Raw genomic sequence first — 17959 nt, 5'->3', positions numbered from 1 at the left:
ATATCAACCAATTTGCTTGGGACAGTTCCCTGTGATTGGTTTGTGTCCTCATTTGAGCAATAAATAATAAGGACATTCCACACATAACACACTAGGAAATTATTAGCGTAACTTTAAAAAATATTTTTTACTTTCTTTATTAAGATGGATATTGTTTTAAATAATCCTTACCTCAACTAATGACCAACCCACACTAGGCCTTTTCTTCATTTCTCAAGATTTAAGCTTTAAAGACTCAGTCTATACATTTTAAAGATATCACTTAATCTTCTTCTAAAATAATGGATTATGCTTTGCTCATTAATCAGAATCTCTCTGCCAGACTATCAAACTAGCCACTGTGTACCCTGGAAAAGGGATTCTAAAGATTCTAAACAGCCACTCTGAGATGACCAACTCTAAAGTGCACAGAAGCAGGACACATTTCAGGAGGAAACTTGCTCGTGTAGGAAGTTAGAGCAGATGACTATGCAAAAAGTTCCTACTGGGCAATAAACTTAACAGCCCTTTGGGGCTCAAAGGGCTCCAGCAAGTATCCTTTCATCATATACTAAGAATTGCTGGGTTCTGCTGAGTGGCTTTTTAAAATATCATAAACAAGGAGAAAGGCATGATCAGTCACACTGGGTGGAATGTGCTTATTACCGCACAGCCCAGGCATAATGAGCTTCAAGGACAACGAGCCCTAAACCAACCTCATCCCGCCCTGCCCCAAACTCTCAAGGCACGCACCTTTTAGATCTCCGTTCCCATCCTTGTTGCTGTCCTTGAAAGACCTTGGGTAGATCTGGTACATGGGTCCCGCCTGCCACCAGTCCAGGCACTTGGGAGAGATGGCGATGATGGCTATGGTGGCCGCAATGAGCACGAGCACGGAAGCCACGGTGAGCCAGAAGAGCACCTCCCGCGGGATCCGATAGCGGGCCTGGCCCGAGAACTGAAACAGCACCTCTTTGGGCATCCCAGCATAGGGCCGGACATCCTTCACGTCGGGCTCCCCGGGGCCAAGGATGTCCACGGTGTTGTGCTGTGGGCCGGCCGCTGGGCTGCTTGGGTCCAGGTCAGTCTCCAGGATGTCTTCATTTTGTACAAACCCGTTGTTTGTCTGGCCTTCCTTCGCATATAATCCAGTGGAACCTCTCTTGCTTTTATCCTCAGCCATGTTTCACAATCTTATCCTGCCGAGTGCCTTCCTGCAGTAACAAAAGCAAGAAGAGAGCTTGCAGAAATGCTTGATCCTGTTAATGAGCTTTTCATGGTTTATAAATAAACCTGACTGGACAAAGTTCAGCCAAGGAAGAAAGAGTAAAGGTAAAGTGGGGTTTTTTAAAAAGTCTCCTTACACCCTGTGAGACTGATGTCAACTACATGGAGGGAGTCAGATCTGGACTGGAACAGAGGCTCAGAGGAGGCGAAATGGGAAGAGGACACAGCGTTCCACTGCAATTTAAGACCTTACTTGATTGAGCACACAAATGTTCACAGCAGCATTATTCACAACAGTCAAAAGGTGGAAAGAAGCCAAGTGGATGAATAGACAATCAAACTGTGACATATACCTTAAAAAGGAATGAAATTCTGACAGGTGCCACAACATGGATGAACCTTGAAGACATTATGCTAAGTGAAGGAAGCCAGAGACAAAAGGACAGATGTCGTCTGAGTCCACTTTATATGAGGTAGGTACATGAATTCATAGAAAGAGAGCAGAAGGGTAGTTAACAGGAGTTGGAAGAAAGGGGGTCATGAGCAGTTCTTGTTTAATGAATATAAAGTTTACATTTTGGATGATGCAGAAGTTCTGGAGGTGGTCATACACGAATGTAAATGTACTTAATGCCACTGAATTGTACACTTACAAATTCTTAAAGTGGTAAATTTTATATTATGTATATCTTACTACAATAAAAAATAGCTTACATTTTCTTTCTTGTTAGCTAGATATGAGGAAAAGAAACACTGAATTTTGCAGGGGGAAACATGATTTTCTTTACTTTTTGTTTTGAAGGTCTCTTCTACAAATCCAAGAGGAAGAGGATCTGAAGACAGGGGACAGCAACACCTTTGTTACTGAAGCTACTTCATCTCAGTTCAAGCCAACCTGATACATGCCTATTAGTATGCTCAGTTCGACCCCAGGAGCCTTCAGTCTAGTTTCCTATTTTCAGAAGAGTATGGTTGCCCATTCTTAGAAGCACTTTTCCAAGTGGGGATGGTGGAATGGGGAATTTCATGTCTAGCAAGTTCAAGTGCTTTATTATAGGTAAACAGTTCTTCATACAAGCACTAAAGAGTTGTTTAATCATTGACAAGTATAAAATACAAATTTGCAACCCTGAAGAAACTGCATTAAAAGTGAGGGGTGCTTTCCCAGAAGATTATGTAAACCTTAAAAGAATGTGATGATTCATGGCTTCCTTTTAATCGGTGCACATATAATAAACAGCTCTATGACTCTTTTGATCAAATAAGAAGTTTTTTGTTTTAAGTGAGGAAAGTTACATGAATTCATAATATTACTGTTAATTTGTAGACTGACTTAGAAGCAGTAATTGGTACAGAGAAATGAGCTGTTTGATTTTGGCTATTTTTTTAAGTGAGTAAATCCCAAAATCTAGCTCATTCAATGCATCCGATAAGTGGCATCTCTCATTATTACTAATTAGGCATATTGTATATTTTTTAACAATTAAAGGAATTTAACTTTTATGTTTCCAAATCACTTTATCTCTCAAACACATAATGGTAATTTTCACCATAGGAGCTAATTAAAAGGATTTTTTGAACAGTAAAAGCAATTACAAAGATTGAATTTATTGAATAAAATTTATTACACCACAAAGCATAAAATTGAAGAGCATATGACAAATTGGGAAATGCATTGGTAATAAATATGCCAAAGAACTTTATGTTTTAAACATTAAAGGTATGTATACATTGTTAGACATTCAGTTCAGTTCAGTCACTCAGTCGTGTCCAACTCTTTGCGACCCCATGAACCGCAGCACGCCAGGCCTCCCTGTCCATCACCAACTCTCGCAGCTTACTCAAACTCATGTCCATCAGTCAGTGGTGCCATCCAACCATCTCATCCTCTGTCATTCCCTTCTCCTCCTGCCCTCAGTCTTTCCCAGCATCAGGGTCTTTTGAAATGAGTCCGCTTTTCACATCCGGTGACCAAAGTATTGGAGTTTCAGCTTCAGCATCAGTCCTTCCAATGAACACCCAGGACTGATCTCCTTTAGGATGGACTGGCTGGATCTCCTTGCAGTCCAAGGGACTCAAAAGAGTCTTCTCCAACACCACAGTTCAAAAGCATCAATTCTTTGCTGCTCAGCTTTCTTTATAGTCCAAATCTCACATCCATACATGACTACTGGAAAAACCACAGATGGACCTTTGTTGACAAAGTAATGTCTCTGCTTTTTAATATGCTGTCTAGGTTGGTCATAACTTCCTTCCAAGGAGTAAGCGTCTTTTAATTTCATGGCTGCAGTCACCATCTGCAGTGATTTTGGAGCCCCCTCAAAATTAAGTCAGCCACTGTTTCCACTGTTTCCCCATCTATTTCCCATGAAGTGATGGGACCGGATGCCATGATTTTAGTTTTCTGAATGTTGAGCTTTAAGCCAACTTTTTCACTCTCCTCTTTCACTTTCATCAAGAGGCTCTCTAGTTCTTCTTCACTTTCTGCCATAAGGGTAGTGTCATCTGCATATCTGAGGTTATTGATATCTCTCCCGGTAATCTTGATTTCAGCTTGTGCTTCCTCCAGCCCAGCGTTTCTCATGATGTACTCTGCATATAAGTTAAATAAGCAGGGTGATAATATACAGCCTTGATGTACACCTCTTCCTATTTGGAACCAGTCTGTTGTTCCATGTCCAGTTCTAACTGTTGCTTCCTGACCTGCATACAGGTTTTCACAAAAGGCAGGTCAGATGGTCTGCTATTCCCATCTCCTTCAGAGTTTTCCACAGTTTATTGTGATCCACACAGTCAAAGGCTTTGGCATCGTCAATAAAGCAGAAATAGATGTTTTTCTGGATCTCTCTTGCTTTTTTGATGATCCAGCGGATGTTGGCAATTTGATTATGTATACATATATAAAATTTCATAGTATCAGTTTAAAAATGTCAGTTAAAGCTTGAAAAAAAAGGTTGTAAACAGATATTTCACACAAATCAACTCAGTGTTAGAGAAATAAGCATTTTCAATCACTTTGGCAAAGAATTTCTAAGAGATAATAGTACTAGCAAGGATCCAGTGTAAACTCATAATCCTGGAAAGTAATTTGGCAGTGTGTATCATAAGTTTTAACATTTTCAGAGTAATAAATGAGGCTAGCTCTACCAGATTTTAAAATAAAAACTTCAAAAAAAAATGAAGAGTTGATATTAAAGTTTAGGTTAGGTCAAAAGATCAATTGAATAGACTGGAGTCATCAAAAATGAACCCCTATTCCTCATACAGAAGGAAATTTAGAATATGAAAAGTGAGGAAAAGAAAGATTATTTAGTAAGTGATGTTGGACAGTTGGATAAGAAGAGTAAATATGATCAGAATCACTTGGGAAAAAATAGTACACCCATTTGTGCATGCATACTGAATGTCAGCTAGTGGCTGCCTGGAGACTAAGAGATTGAAGATGAGATTCCTTGGATTTATACTTTTCACTTTACCCTGTGTCATTTGTTCTTAGCATATTATGACTTTTGTAATAAAAAGGGGAGAAGAGATTCATATGCTTTAACTGGGCAATTTCAATTCCAAAACTCTATCTTAAGGAAATAATCCAAGACAGGAACAAAAGTTTATGAGTAATAAGGCTTATGAATTACAGTGTCATTTATAATGTCAAATACTGGAAACCAAAATGTTCAGTGACACAAGACTAACTAAATTACTGTACATCCATGTTATAGAATCTTAGTCAGTAAGCATATTTTCAAAGATTTTTAATGACATGGAAGAAATCTCACATTATTGTGTTGAGTGAGAAAAATGCAAGATATAAAGTAATTCTTCTAATTATGTAAAAAAAAATTCTCATGTATATAAAGTCCTATTAGTATATATGTTTAAAGTGTTTATCTCTGGGTTCTAAAATTATGGATGATACACAATTTGTTCTTTAAACTTTTTCTGATTTTTGCAATTTTTCTGTAATTAATATTACAATCAATATTACTCTTCCATTAGAAAAAAAATAAGCTAGGGAACCTTGAGTTTGGAGTCTACCTAGAACTTCCAGCCAGGTTGTAGAGTTCAGCTTAAAGTGATTCCTTCTAGTATCAATCACCCAAACTTCACAAACATCCCATACTCAAGATTTAAACTAAGATTTAAAGAGACAAGAAACAAACTTCTTTTTGAAGACATGGATTCAGTGAAAAGTATGGAAACATTGGAGGGAAGAAAAACTTGACAGTAATTTGAAGAAGACAGCCACAGAGTTAAGACTTCCAACCAAGTACGAAGTATGTTTCACTTACTATCAAGGAGACTTAGAAGGAAATATAGATTGTAGAAAGCCAAATACACTGCCTGTTAAAACTCCTAAACATGAATAAGGACAAGAACACTAAGGAAACTTTAAGAGCTAACTCAGATAATCGGAATAAAGAATCAGATATACTGTAGATAAACTTCCTCAGTAAATTCAAATCCCAAGTGAGTTACACAATCATGATAATAAAGTAAAGAATAATGAACTATCTGGAAAACAGATAACAGAACAATGGGGCTATCACAGGACACAGAAACATCCTGCAAATTAAACAGAAACAAACATATAGAAAGCAAAAATCAATAAAAATATATTTTATATTATATATATTATAAATGGATTTTTAAATATACATGTACTAAGATTCATTAAATGAATTTTAAAGCCATTCAGTCATAAAGACTTCCAGTTAGCAGTAAACCCACCAAAATATCTTGCAGCATATAAACTGTCAGATTAGTAAACATTTAAAATAGAAGGATTTTCCATGTTGCACTTACCTGTTTACAGCCTCTTTGATCTAAGGGTAAGATCTGCATAGTCATCTTTAAGTTCCCAGGATCCAGCTCAGTGCCAGGTACATTATTAAGTTACTAAAAGAATAGTTACTTAAAGGTAGATGACCTATGCTGAAGAATAAGGGGAGAATGAATAAGTGGGAGGAGGAGGAAGAAATGAAAAGGAAGGGGAGCGAGAGGGGGAGGGGGAGGAAAAATAAAAAAGTGGAAAGTACATTCTGCATAAAAGTGTAGATTTTTATCACTAAGCCAAATGTTCTTACCTTGATACAGTTCCATGACTCAAATTTTAAGTCAGAGGAAGTGAGATTCAAGCCTGCCTCCATTTGCTCTCTGCTTGATCTTAGACAAAATTTTCTGTAAACCTCTGTTACCTCAGCTGTAAAACTGAATTTGATTCTGTTAACATTCTAAATATAGTCCAGAGTACAATGTTTTTAAAAACAGTTCTAATTAGAAGGAACAGAAAAATAGACTTATCCTAGCTAGAGGTGGAAATTCAACTTATATAACCATTGAGTCAAAATAAAATATTTAACCATGATTTGCTAGAAGTTAGGACTTCCCTGGTGGCTCAGACGGTAAAGCATCTGTCTACAATGCAGGAGACTGGGGTTCGATCCCTGGGTCGGAAAGATCCTCTGGAGAAGGAGATGGCAACCCACTCCAGTACTCTTGCCTGGAAAACCTCATGGACAGAGGAGCCTGGTAGGCTGCAGTCTATGGGGTCACTACGAGTCGGACACAACTGAGCGACTTCACTTCAAACTATTTAAAACTTTCTTAAAACCAAACAAATAGCAAAAGAAATGTTAACATAACATGAGACTTGACAAATGTCACAAAAACCTTACTATTTCTACATACAAAGAATTGCTGCAAAAATCAATAGCTAAATTACATTCAATAAGGGAGTAAAAGGAATTGCAAATTATCTATAAGAAATTAACATTTCTGATGTTAATAGAAATTAACATCATATATGTAGATGATATCACTCTAATGGTAGGAAGTGAAAAGGAACTAAGGAGCCTCTTTGATGAGGGTGAAAGAGAGTGAAAAAGCTGGCTTAAAACTCAACATTCAAAAACTAGGATCATGGCATCCGGTCCTATCACTTCATGGCAAACAGATGGGGAAACAGTGCAAACAGTGACAGATTTTATCTTCTTGGGCTCCAAAATCACTGTGGATGGTGACTGCAGCCATGAAATTAAAAGATGCTTGCTCCTTGGCAGGAAAGCTATGACAAATTTAGTGTATTACAAAGCAAAAACATCACTTTGCTAACAAAGGTCCATATAGTCAAAGCTATGGTTTTTCTAGTAGTCACGTACAGATGTGAGAGACCATAAAGAAGACTGAGCCCTGAAGAACTGATGCTTTTGAACTATGGTGTTGGAGAAGATGCTTGAGTGTCCCTTGGACAGCAAGGAGATCAAACCAGTCAATCCTAAAGGAAATCAACCCTGGATATTCATTGGAAGGACTAATGCTGAAGCTCCAGTACTTGGATCACTTGATGCGAACAGCCAACTCATTGGAAAAGAATTTGATACTCGGAAAGACTGAAGGCAAAATATTCTAGAAGAGGGGAACAAAGGATTAGATGGTTAAATAGCATCACTGACTCAACGGACCTGAGTTTGAGCAAACTCCAGGAGACAGTGAAGGACAGAGAAGCTTCGTGTGCTTCAATCCATAGTATCACAAAGAGTTGGATATGACTTAGCAACTGAACAACAACAAAAGTCTTTGAACAAAAGTACCTTCCTAACAGTATTAAAGAAATACAAATTAAAACATTGTTTAGGTACATGACAGATTACTTGCATTAGCAGTAATTAAAAGCATCCCTGTAGCCCTGTCAAACATGGCTTTTTGCCCCATCGTTCCCATCTCTTAACACTGAGTCTGAACTTGGACACATGGCTTGTTTTTGGACAATGGAACAACAAGAAACTTGACACGAAGAGAGGCTTTAAAAAGTGTTCCTCTTCTAGACAACGGCCATCACCATGAGATTATGCCCAGGCTGGTCTGCTGTAGGATGTGGGAGATAAGGGCCTTCCCTTATGAAACCATCCTATCCAAGGTCCTCTAGATTAGTCAGTTCCCAGGCACCCAGCCATTTGACCACATATGCTTGAGTGAACCCAGTCAGGATCAGTGGAACGTGGTCCAGATCATTCAAACTGGCTTATGAACAACTACAGTGTCATGGGAATTAATACATGGTTGGGTTACTTTTTGGCTTGGCCTTTAAAAAACAACTTTATTGAGGGATAACTGATAGAAACTGCAAATTTACAGCACACAATTTGACAAGTTTTAACATGCATATATACCCATGAAACCATCACCACAATCAAAATAATGAGCATGTCCATCAGCTGCAAAAAGTGCCTCTAGCCTCTTCATATTTGCTCCCTCCTACCTCTCCCTACACCTCTCCCTCACCCCCCAGCACCCATGCCTGTCCCTAGGCAACCACTGATCTGCTTTCTATCACCATAGATTGGTTTGCATTTTCTGGAATTTTATATAAACAGAATCATACATACAGTATGCAATTTTTGTCTGGTTTCTTTTACTCAGCATAATTATTTTGACATTTATCTGTCTTGTGTGTATCAATATTTCATTCTTTTTGTATTAGCTAATATATTAAAGCTGCAGTTTTACAGAAAAAAATGAGCTGTAGTTTTACAGAGTTCTCATATACTCCCCTCTTCTATGTCCTCATTCTCCCTTATTAATGTGGTACATTTGATGTACATTGATGAATCAATATTGATCCATTACTAACTATAGTCCCTATTCTACATTAAGATTCACTCTTCGTGTTGTACAGTTCTAAGAGTTTTGACAAACGCACAGTCATGTATTCACGATTACAGCATCAGATGAAATTGTTTCACTTTCTCAAAAATACCCTGTGCTTGAAGCATATTTCATGAATATGTGACATATTCATCCCTCCATCCCCCTGAACCTCTGGCAACTACCGATATTTTTACTGTCTCTAGGGCTTTGCCTTTTCCAGAATGCCATATAGATAGAATAATACATTTAAGTCTTTTCAGACTGGCTTTTTTCACTTAGTAAGTGCATTTAAGTTGCGCTTATGTCTTTTTGTGGCTTAATCATTTCTTTTCAGTGCCAAATAATATTCCATTGTCTGGATGTACCACAGTTTATCCATTTACCTATTGAAGGACGTATTAGTTGCTTCCAAGTTTTGGCAATATGGCTACTACAAACCATCATGTGCAGGTTTTTGTGTGGATACAAGTATTCAACTCTTTTTGGTAAATACCAGGGAGTGTGATTACTGGATTTTGTGCTAAGACTCTGTTTTGCGAGAAACTGCCAGACTGTCTTCCAAAGTGACTGTATCATTTTGCATTCCCACCAGCAATTAATGAAAGTTCCTTCTTGATACACATCTTTGCTAATGTTTAGAGTAGTCAGTGTTTTGGACATAAGCCATTCTAATATGAGAACAGTGGTATCCCATTTTTTAGTTAATTCTTTTATCATGGAGTAGTATCCGATTATGAATATACAATATAGGTTGATAACTGAACATTTGGGGTTTTCCCCCATTTTTTACTATTATAAATAAAACTGTTTTGAACAATCATGCACAAGTCTTTGTAAGGATATAGTTTTCTTTTCTCTTGGGTACAGATGGAGCATATAGAAGGTGTATATTGTATATGCTTAACCTTTTAAAAAACTGCCAAACTATTTCAGAAAGTGCTTATACCATCTTATATGACCTTCAGCAGCATCTGAGATTCTAGTTCCTTCACATCTTTCCCAGCACTTGCTATGTTCAGTCTTTAATTTTTGTGATTCTAGTTTGTAGGTAGTGGTGTTTTATTGCAGTTAACGTGCACATTTCTTTTGACTAGTGATGCTGAGTATCTCTTCAGTGTTTTTTTTGCCACCCATGTATCTTTCTAGTGCAGTTGACGCTGGCTAAGGGGCCAACTAAGGGGTCTCAGTTCTCTCCACAGGGATCTTTCCATGGTCTCTCTCCACATTGGCTACTTTGGGCTTCCTCATAGCATTCTGGTTTGGTCCCAAATGTGAGTGCCCCAGAAAAAGAAACAAAGCAAAGCAGAAACTGTATCCTTTTTGTGACTGAGCCTCAGAAGTCATATAGCATCTTTTTGACTGTATTTGATGTACCAAGGCCAGAGTCCATGCGAGAAGTTACAGAGTAAAGGATATACAGGGAGGCCATTATTTAGGCTTTTAGTGCAATTAATCTAACACACACACCTTCACAATACTTTTTAGAATTGTGGTTAAAAAAAAACACATAAGATACCATATTAACTATTTCTAAGTGTACAGTTCTCTAGAGTCAAGTATATTCATACTGGTGCAGAACCAACCACTAGAACTTTTTCATCTTGCAAATGTGAAACTTATACCCATTAAACCACAGATTTTTCTTTTCTCCTTACCACCAGACCTCAGTAACCACCATTCTACTTTGTTTCCATGAATTTGACTATTTTAAATAAAAATCATATAATCTTTGACTTTTTGTGACCTCATTTAGCACAATGTCCTCAAGGTTTATCCATGGTGTAGCATGTGAAAGAATTTCGTTCCTTTTTAAGACTAAATGTTATTCCATTGTATGCATATACCACATTTGTTTATTCATTCATCTGTCAGACATTTGGGTTGCTTCCATCTTTCAGATATTGTGAATAATGATGCTATGAACATGGTTGTGCAAAAGTATCTTCAAGACCCTGCTTTTAATTCTTGAGGATATACACCCAGAAGTGGGATTATATGGTAGTTCAATTTTTAATTTTTTGAGGAACCACCTTACTGTTTTCCCTAGTGGTTTTATCATTTTATATTCCCACCAACAGTGCACAAGGGTTCTAATGGGTTCCAGTTTTTCCATATACTTGCCAACACTGATTATTTTCTGTATTTTTATTATTTTAAAGTGGCCATCCTAATGAGTGTTGAGGTCATACATCATTGTGGTTTTGATCTGCATTTCCTTGATGATGAGTGACACTGAGCATCTTTTATGTACTTGTTGACCATGTACATCTTTGGAGCAATGTCTATTCAAGTCTTTTGCTCATTTAAAAAATTAGGTTGTTTGATTTTTTTGTTGAGTTGTAACAACGTTTTGATTTGTATTTCCAACAGGCACTTACAGCACCAGGTGCAACCCTGAGTTGGCTGTGTCAGCCTGATGAGAGGCAGGTGTTTCCGTGCATCTCAGACCCAAGTTTGTGATACTCACAGCTTGGGGATTTCTGTGGCTGTTGTCAACCCAGAAGTCACTGCTATTGTTTTAAAATATGTATTTATTTCTTTGGCTGCATCGGGTCTCAGTTGAGGCATGTGGGATCTTTGATGCAGCATGCAAGCTTAGTCACCCTGTGGCATGTGGGATCTCAGTTCCCTGAACAGGGATCGAACCTGCACCCCTTGCATTGAACGATTCTTAACCTCTGGACCACAAGGGAAGTCCCCATGGCCACAGTTAGTCACACGTCAACACTGTGCCTTCCTGGTTACCATATATTACAAAATAAAACAACACACACACAAACAAGCATAATTAGGTCCTTTTGTGACATCACTGGCCAACAATGTGATTTACTTCACAGTTTAATGGGCTGATTTATAAAGCGTTTTGACCTTGGAATGTCTCAATTCTTTACTGCTTAAAGACTTTGTTTTCCAAAATAGCCTAGAATCATAAAAGAAACAGTAATACATAATACCTGGCCTTTCACAAAGTTCTACTGAAAAAGAGCACCCAACAGCTAAATGTCAACTTACCTACCCTGTGTCCAATATGTCAAATAGATACACTGAGCTGTTCTGGAAAACTTGTAATTATTAGCATTGATAGACATTGTACTGCCACGAATAGTCTCACTGTAAATTCAACGAGTGTGACTCACATGCTACTTTTAAAATGCTACGGTCATCTGAGAACACTGCGGGTTTGAACTTCACTGGGACACAAACGTCCTTTTCTGCAATCTTCAGCCACAGAAATGTGGTTCTTGGATGTTGAGCGAATTCTTCAATTCCCAGGTCAGACCCAGTATTCCTGGGGGAGGCTTTATGATTCCCTGACCTTTAATGGACACACTCTCAGCAAGGCTTGCCTCAAAGTCCAGAAACATTCAAAATGGTTTGGGTGCTGGGTTGGGATCTCTGTGAACATATATCAGAGGAACAAGTGCCAATATAGGCAGAAAAAACACTAAACATGTCATACTTTTGGGAAAGTGCTTTACCCACATCAAGCCATGTACATAAAACCACTGTGAATATATCTCTTTAAAATGAAGTCCACTTATACTACACAATCTGTCAGACCACTAATCTTCTCAAAACTCTCAAATGGTAACTTGAAAGCTATCAATGGTTGCTCATTATAAAGAGAACAAACTCCAAATATCTCAGCCTAGATGTCCAAGCTACAGTCTACACACTTACTACATTTCTAAACTTATTTCTGTCTTAGTATCCCCAAATCAAGCTCTCTACTCCCATCAGCCATGCTCACTGTCCTCTCATTGTCAACTAGGGAGACCTGTTCAGGACATTTGTTTCCACCTCTCTTACAGGCCCTGCTTTGTCTGCCTTCCCCCACTCCCATGGACACTGATCTAGCCCTCGAAGAATTCCTGACTGTGTTATTCATTTGCATATCCAGCCTTGTAAGGGCAGTTACTTTAATATAGGATTTTATTTGGTTTTCCCACCTTAAACGATGGAGAGCTGTACCTATTAACAGTGAAAAGTCCAGGGTTTGGCCCATGGTCAACATTCAGAATCCTGTGGGGGTGGGGGTGGGTTGAGGACCTTGGCGATCCCCTCCAGCAAGTCTTCTCAAACTTTAATCTGCATATGAATCTCTGGGAGATGGTTAAAGTGTAGATTCTGATTCGTTAGATTTTTGGTGAAGCCTGAGATTCTGCATTTCTAACCACCTCCCAGGTAATGCCAGTGCTGTGGTACCTGGACCACAACCGCTTGAAGCTGTGATGGTGCACATAAACGAGTGAAGCAGGCAGGGTGGGACTCAACAAAGTGGTGGGCATGCTACTACCGTATAGCACAGAGAATGATATTCAATATCCGATAATAAACCATAATAGAAAATAATATCAAATTCAAAAAAATAATATCAAATAACTGAATCACTTTGCTTTTCAGCACTAATTAACACTTCAATTAAAAAAAAATTTAGTGGGGGGATGGTGAATGGTGGCAAACCAGGAGACTCAGCCCTGCCTAAGGAACAGCGGCCACTCCAAGTTTCATGGTCTTGGGTAAATGCAATCAGCCTCTTTGAATGGATCTCAACTTTTTCATCTGTTACACTTGCTTCATGGTGTTGTTATAAATAAAATACATTTAAATTATAAACTTTATTTTAAATAGAACTAAAACTTAAAGTTTTAAATTTAACTAAATAGCATATACAAACTACCTACCAGTGATAACAGGCTTGCTTATAAAGGCTGGTCAGCTTCCTTCTCAGCAAAGAGCTTTGCAGAGTGAGGCCTATGTCTCTGATAAAAGTTGCTATTGTTAACATTATAATAATAACCATTACTATTAAGTGTCAGGTCAACAGGGGTCTACTCACTACATTTACAGAACTAAAAGGAACTTCTTATTCTTCACAAGAATGACCTGCTTAGAGGTAATTTCTCTATTGTCAGTTATTCCAAGAGGTAACTGGAAAGTTATCTCACTAAACAGAAATATTCTAATATTCAAAAGTATTAATACAAAAATTAATAACTAATAGTTCTCTTTCATAGTAAACACGGACTAGAAGCAGCAGCTTTATAACATAAACCATCACATCCTTGTTTCTATTTCTTCTGTTTTCCCTTTAGAAATATATTTAATTTGAATGATAAGACCATGAGGACCAGGACTTCTAGTTCTTCCAAGTTCTGCTTAATTATAGTATTTCTACTTGAATCATAATTGATCATCTGTTAATCCTTCATCAGTAACTCTGCTTTAAACTGGGGGAAATGATCTAAATACAGGAAGCAACACAAAGTGTCCAGGTGGTAGTCATCAGTGTTAGCCAGGTCCTTATCTACTCCTTACAAACAAGAGTGAAAAATTGCAGAACTAAATCTTTAACAGGAGTGAATTTTATTTGTTGCACTGCATTAGCAAGAGTGGTCATCTCTGGTTACTGGCTAAATATATTTAAAAAAAAAAAAAACATAATCTTATAGAAAAGGGAACAAAAATCTTGTAGAAAGGGGAACAAAAATAAAAATCTACATTTATAACTTTACCAAGTTACAAAGCAAACTTTACCAAGCAAAGTCATAACCAAATTCATGAAGTACTTTATAAGCTAGCTTGGACAAGTATCTTCATGTTTTCTAGATATTATACATTTTTGTACACAATCACACAGAGTTGCAGAATATGCATACCTTGACTTTCTGGTGTGGAGCCTCCCTAATGAACACTTTATTAGTGTTATTTTCTATAGGGGAAGAAAAATACCTTTCCCTTCTACCCTTTTAAGTTCTTGACTAAGACCCCTGTAACAAAACAGAAAGTAACATGAAAAAAAGCACACAAATTCATAGAATATAAGCTTTATGTGTCACAAGAGACTTCATAAAGAAATGAAAACTTGAAGAAAGTTAAGCCCGTGTGTTTTAATGCTAAGCTTGATGCAGGGTGGAAAGATAACAACAGAAGAAAGGGTATGAGGTAAGCATAGGAATCTGGAGCAACTCAGCAAAGCAAATATTCGGAGTCCTCTCCGTGTCCCTTTGTCTTCAGACAGAGGTGTTCCTTTCCTCCTGGCATACAGAGGGCATAAATCTCTCACAAGATTTTTTTACGACCTGTTTTATTTTTTTATGACCTGCTTCAGAGACGTTCAGAATTTCCTTCCTGCACATGCCATTTCTCAAGTTCCCTCAGCTTTAAATGTTCAATATGTCAAGGTGCCATATTTTGGGGTACCATATCCTGAACTCCATTGCTATCATTATTATTTCTCTTCATAGAAGCACCTAAGTTATTTGAATCTGTGACTGGTTTGTCAAAATAAATAGATTTGCTTTGGCGGGGTGTTTATGATCTCCAATGAAGGTCAGCAAACTTTGTCCCAGGTCAAGTCCAGAACTATATATGTTTTTATAAATGAAGTTTTATTTGAATGCATCCACCAGCACTTGTTTGTATCTGTGGCTCCTTTGCCATAACAGAAGAATTGAGAGACGGAGACCATTTGGTCCTCAAAGCCTAAAATATTTACTCTCTGGCCCTTTACAGAGTTTGCCAACCATGGATCCACAGAATAAAGAACAATAACTGAAGATGTTAAAGGGTTATTATTTTAAAAAGGTATCACTCCCAAAGTCTCAGGGACGCCAGCCTAAGCCTATATACCTTTTTGCCAGACAGGCAATAGTCTTGCTTTAAAAAGCAGAATTCCATTTTACTAAGCTTGAGGAAACATCAAAGTGAAAGTCATAATTAAAATGGAGTAATTATGGAGTAATTGCTCTTTATATGTAGTAAATGAAATTGGTTTTGGTTTGAGGAATATATTAGTGAGGATGCCATGCAAAAGAGACAGTTCTAAAAGGTTACTAAACTGTGGCTTTTGAGGAAAACAACTATGGGCATCTTCTAGAGCTGGATTTCAACAAAAATTTTACTTACTCTTACAAAATTTTAAAGTTATGTTTTATTAGTAAGTCTTCCCGATTTTCAGGAAGTGGGAGAGGGTAGCAAATGGGATTATATAACAAAGTGGATTTGATCAATTTATATCATGTCATGTAATTCAGTCCCTTTAAATAGATTACTTAGCAAAGCTTCCTGATCATCCAACCCCATCAGCCCAGCAGTTGCTCAAGAAAACCATCAAGTAACTAATTAAACAATAAATTCATACAAATACACAGATACTAAATATATAAGTAAATGGTAGATCCCTGGTGCTACTTACCCTAAGCAGGTCACATAGAGGAGCCCATGTGAAAAGTAATTCAGGGCACAAAATTTGGATTACTCTTCTCTTGTTAATTTTATCTCAAGTTCATGTCTTTGGAAATATGTAAAAATTAAAATTATTAAATGCAAAACAGATTTGAAAGAATATTGTAGTGAATACCCATAAACCCAAATTTACATGAACACATTTTGATTCTTTTTATTATTACTTTTTTCTTTTAGCTAGATGAATTAGACATAAAATGCATACTTACCACTTTTAGGTGTATGATCGGATGAGTTCTGACAAATGTACACAGTTATGTAATCACCACCACAATCATGATACCGAACAGTCCCATTACTCCCCCTAGCCCCTGGCAACAATCAATCTGCTGTCTCTAAATTTTGCCTTTTCACAAACTGAAGATAAATGAAATCAGTCTTTTGTGTCTTCAATTAGCATAATGCTTTTGAGATTCACTTTGTTGTTGCTTGAATTAGTAATTTGTTCCTCTTATTGCTAATTAGCATTCATTGTATGGATGTGGTTTATCCTTTTATCTGCTGAACTTTTGAAGTGTTTTCACTTTTAACTATAATAGAACTTATGAACATTTATGTCGTTTTTTGTGTGGACATGTTTTCATTTCTCTTGGGTATATACCTAGGAGTGGAATTGCTGAGTCATTCAGTTAGCATATTTAAGTTTATAAGAAATTGCCAAACTGTCATCTGAGGTCCTTGGACCTTAACCTTTCTATGAGCAATGGGTGTGTTCCATTTCCTCCCCATTATCGCTAGTGGCAATTCCAGTCTTTTTAATTAGTCATTCTACTGAGTTGTGGTGGTATTACCATTTGCACTTCCTTAATGACTAATAACTCGGATCACTGGTGCTTATTTGCTATTCATATGTTTTCCTTGATAAAATCCTTAGTTTTTCAACATTTTAACCTATTTTTAAAACTTATCTATTATAAACACCAATCCTTAGGCAAGATGTGTTTTGTCTAAGGCTTATCTTTCCATTTTCAAGAGTGTCTCTCTGGAAGTGCAAATGTTATTCTAATCTGAGCTTTGCTGAACCCAATTTCCTTCAATGTCTTGGTCTAGAAATTTTAGTTTTAGTTCTTACAGTTAAGTCTGTGTTTCAAGTTAATTTTTGTGTGACACAGAGGAATAAAGGTTGATTAAAAAATATATAGCTATATATTTGTTCCAGAATTATTTGTTGAAGTGACTTTCCTTTTTCCCATCAAATTACTTTGTTTTGTGAAAAATCAAGTTACCATATAGGTGTTACATAGTCACACAGTCTATTTTTGGATTCTTTACTGTGTCCAGTTCAGTTGCTCAGTCCTGTCGAACTCTGCGACCCCAGGGACTGCAGCACGCCACCCTTCCCTGTCCATCACCCAACTCCTGGAACTTGCCCAAACTCATGTCCATTGAGTCAGTGATGACATCCAACCATCCTCTGTTGTCCCCTTCTCCTCCTGAGTTCAATCTTGCCCAGCATCAGGGTCTTTTCAAATGAGTCAGTTCTTTCTATCAGGTGGTCAAAGTATTGGAGTTTCAGTTTCAGCATCAGTCCTTCCAATGAACACCCAGGACTGATCTCCTTTAGGATGGACTGGTTGGATCTCCTTTCTGTCCAAGGGACTCTCAAGAGTCTTCTCCAACACCACAGTTCAAAAGCATCAATTCTTCAATGCTCAGCCTTCTTTCTAGTCCAACTCTCACATCCATACAAGACTACTGGAAAAACCATAGCTTTGACTATACATACCTTTGTGGGCAAAGTATGTCTCTGCTTTTTAATATGTTGTCTAGGTTGGTCATAACTTCCCCTCCAAGGAGTAAGCATCTTTTAATTTCATGGCTGCAGTCACCATCTGCAGTGATTCTGGAGCCCAAGAAA

At 37.6% G+C, this 17959-nt stretch overlaps 1 protein-coding gene across 1 annotated transcript in view; it reads right to left on the bottom strand.

Annotated features, from left to right (window-relative positions):
* Positions 1 to 1249, bottom strand: part of SLC3A1 (solute carrier family 3 member 1) — a 32282-nt gene extending 31033 nt beyond the window's left edge. The window contains exon 1 of the mRNA XM_043468463.1: positions 733 to 1249. Within this exon, the coding sequence (XP_043324398.1) occupies positions 733 to 1162 (430 nt within the window). The 5' untranslated portion in view covers positions 1163 to 1249. The remainder of the gene's footprint in view (positions 1 to 732) is intronic.
* Positions 1250 to 17959: the final 16710 nt, after the last annotated feature.

This window comes from Cervus canadensis, chromosome 5 (assembly GCF_019320065.1).
Source record: "Cervus canadensis isolate Bull #8, Minnesota chromosome 5, ASM1932006v1, whole genome shotgun sequence".
Lineage (NCBI taxonomy): Eukaryota > Metazoa > Chordata > Mammalia > Artiodactyla > Cervidae > Cervus > Cervus canadensis.
Note: the sequence above shows the minus strand (reverse complement) of the source record. Positions and strands in the feature narration are given on the sequence as shown.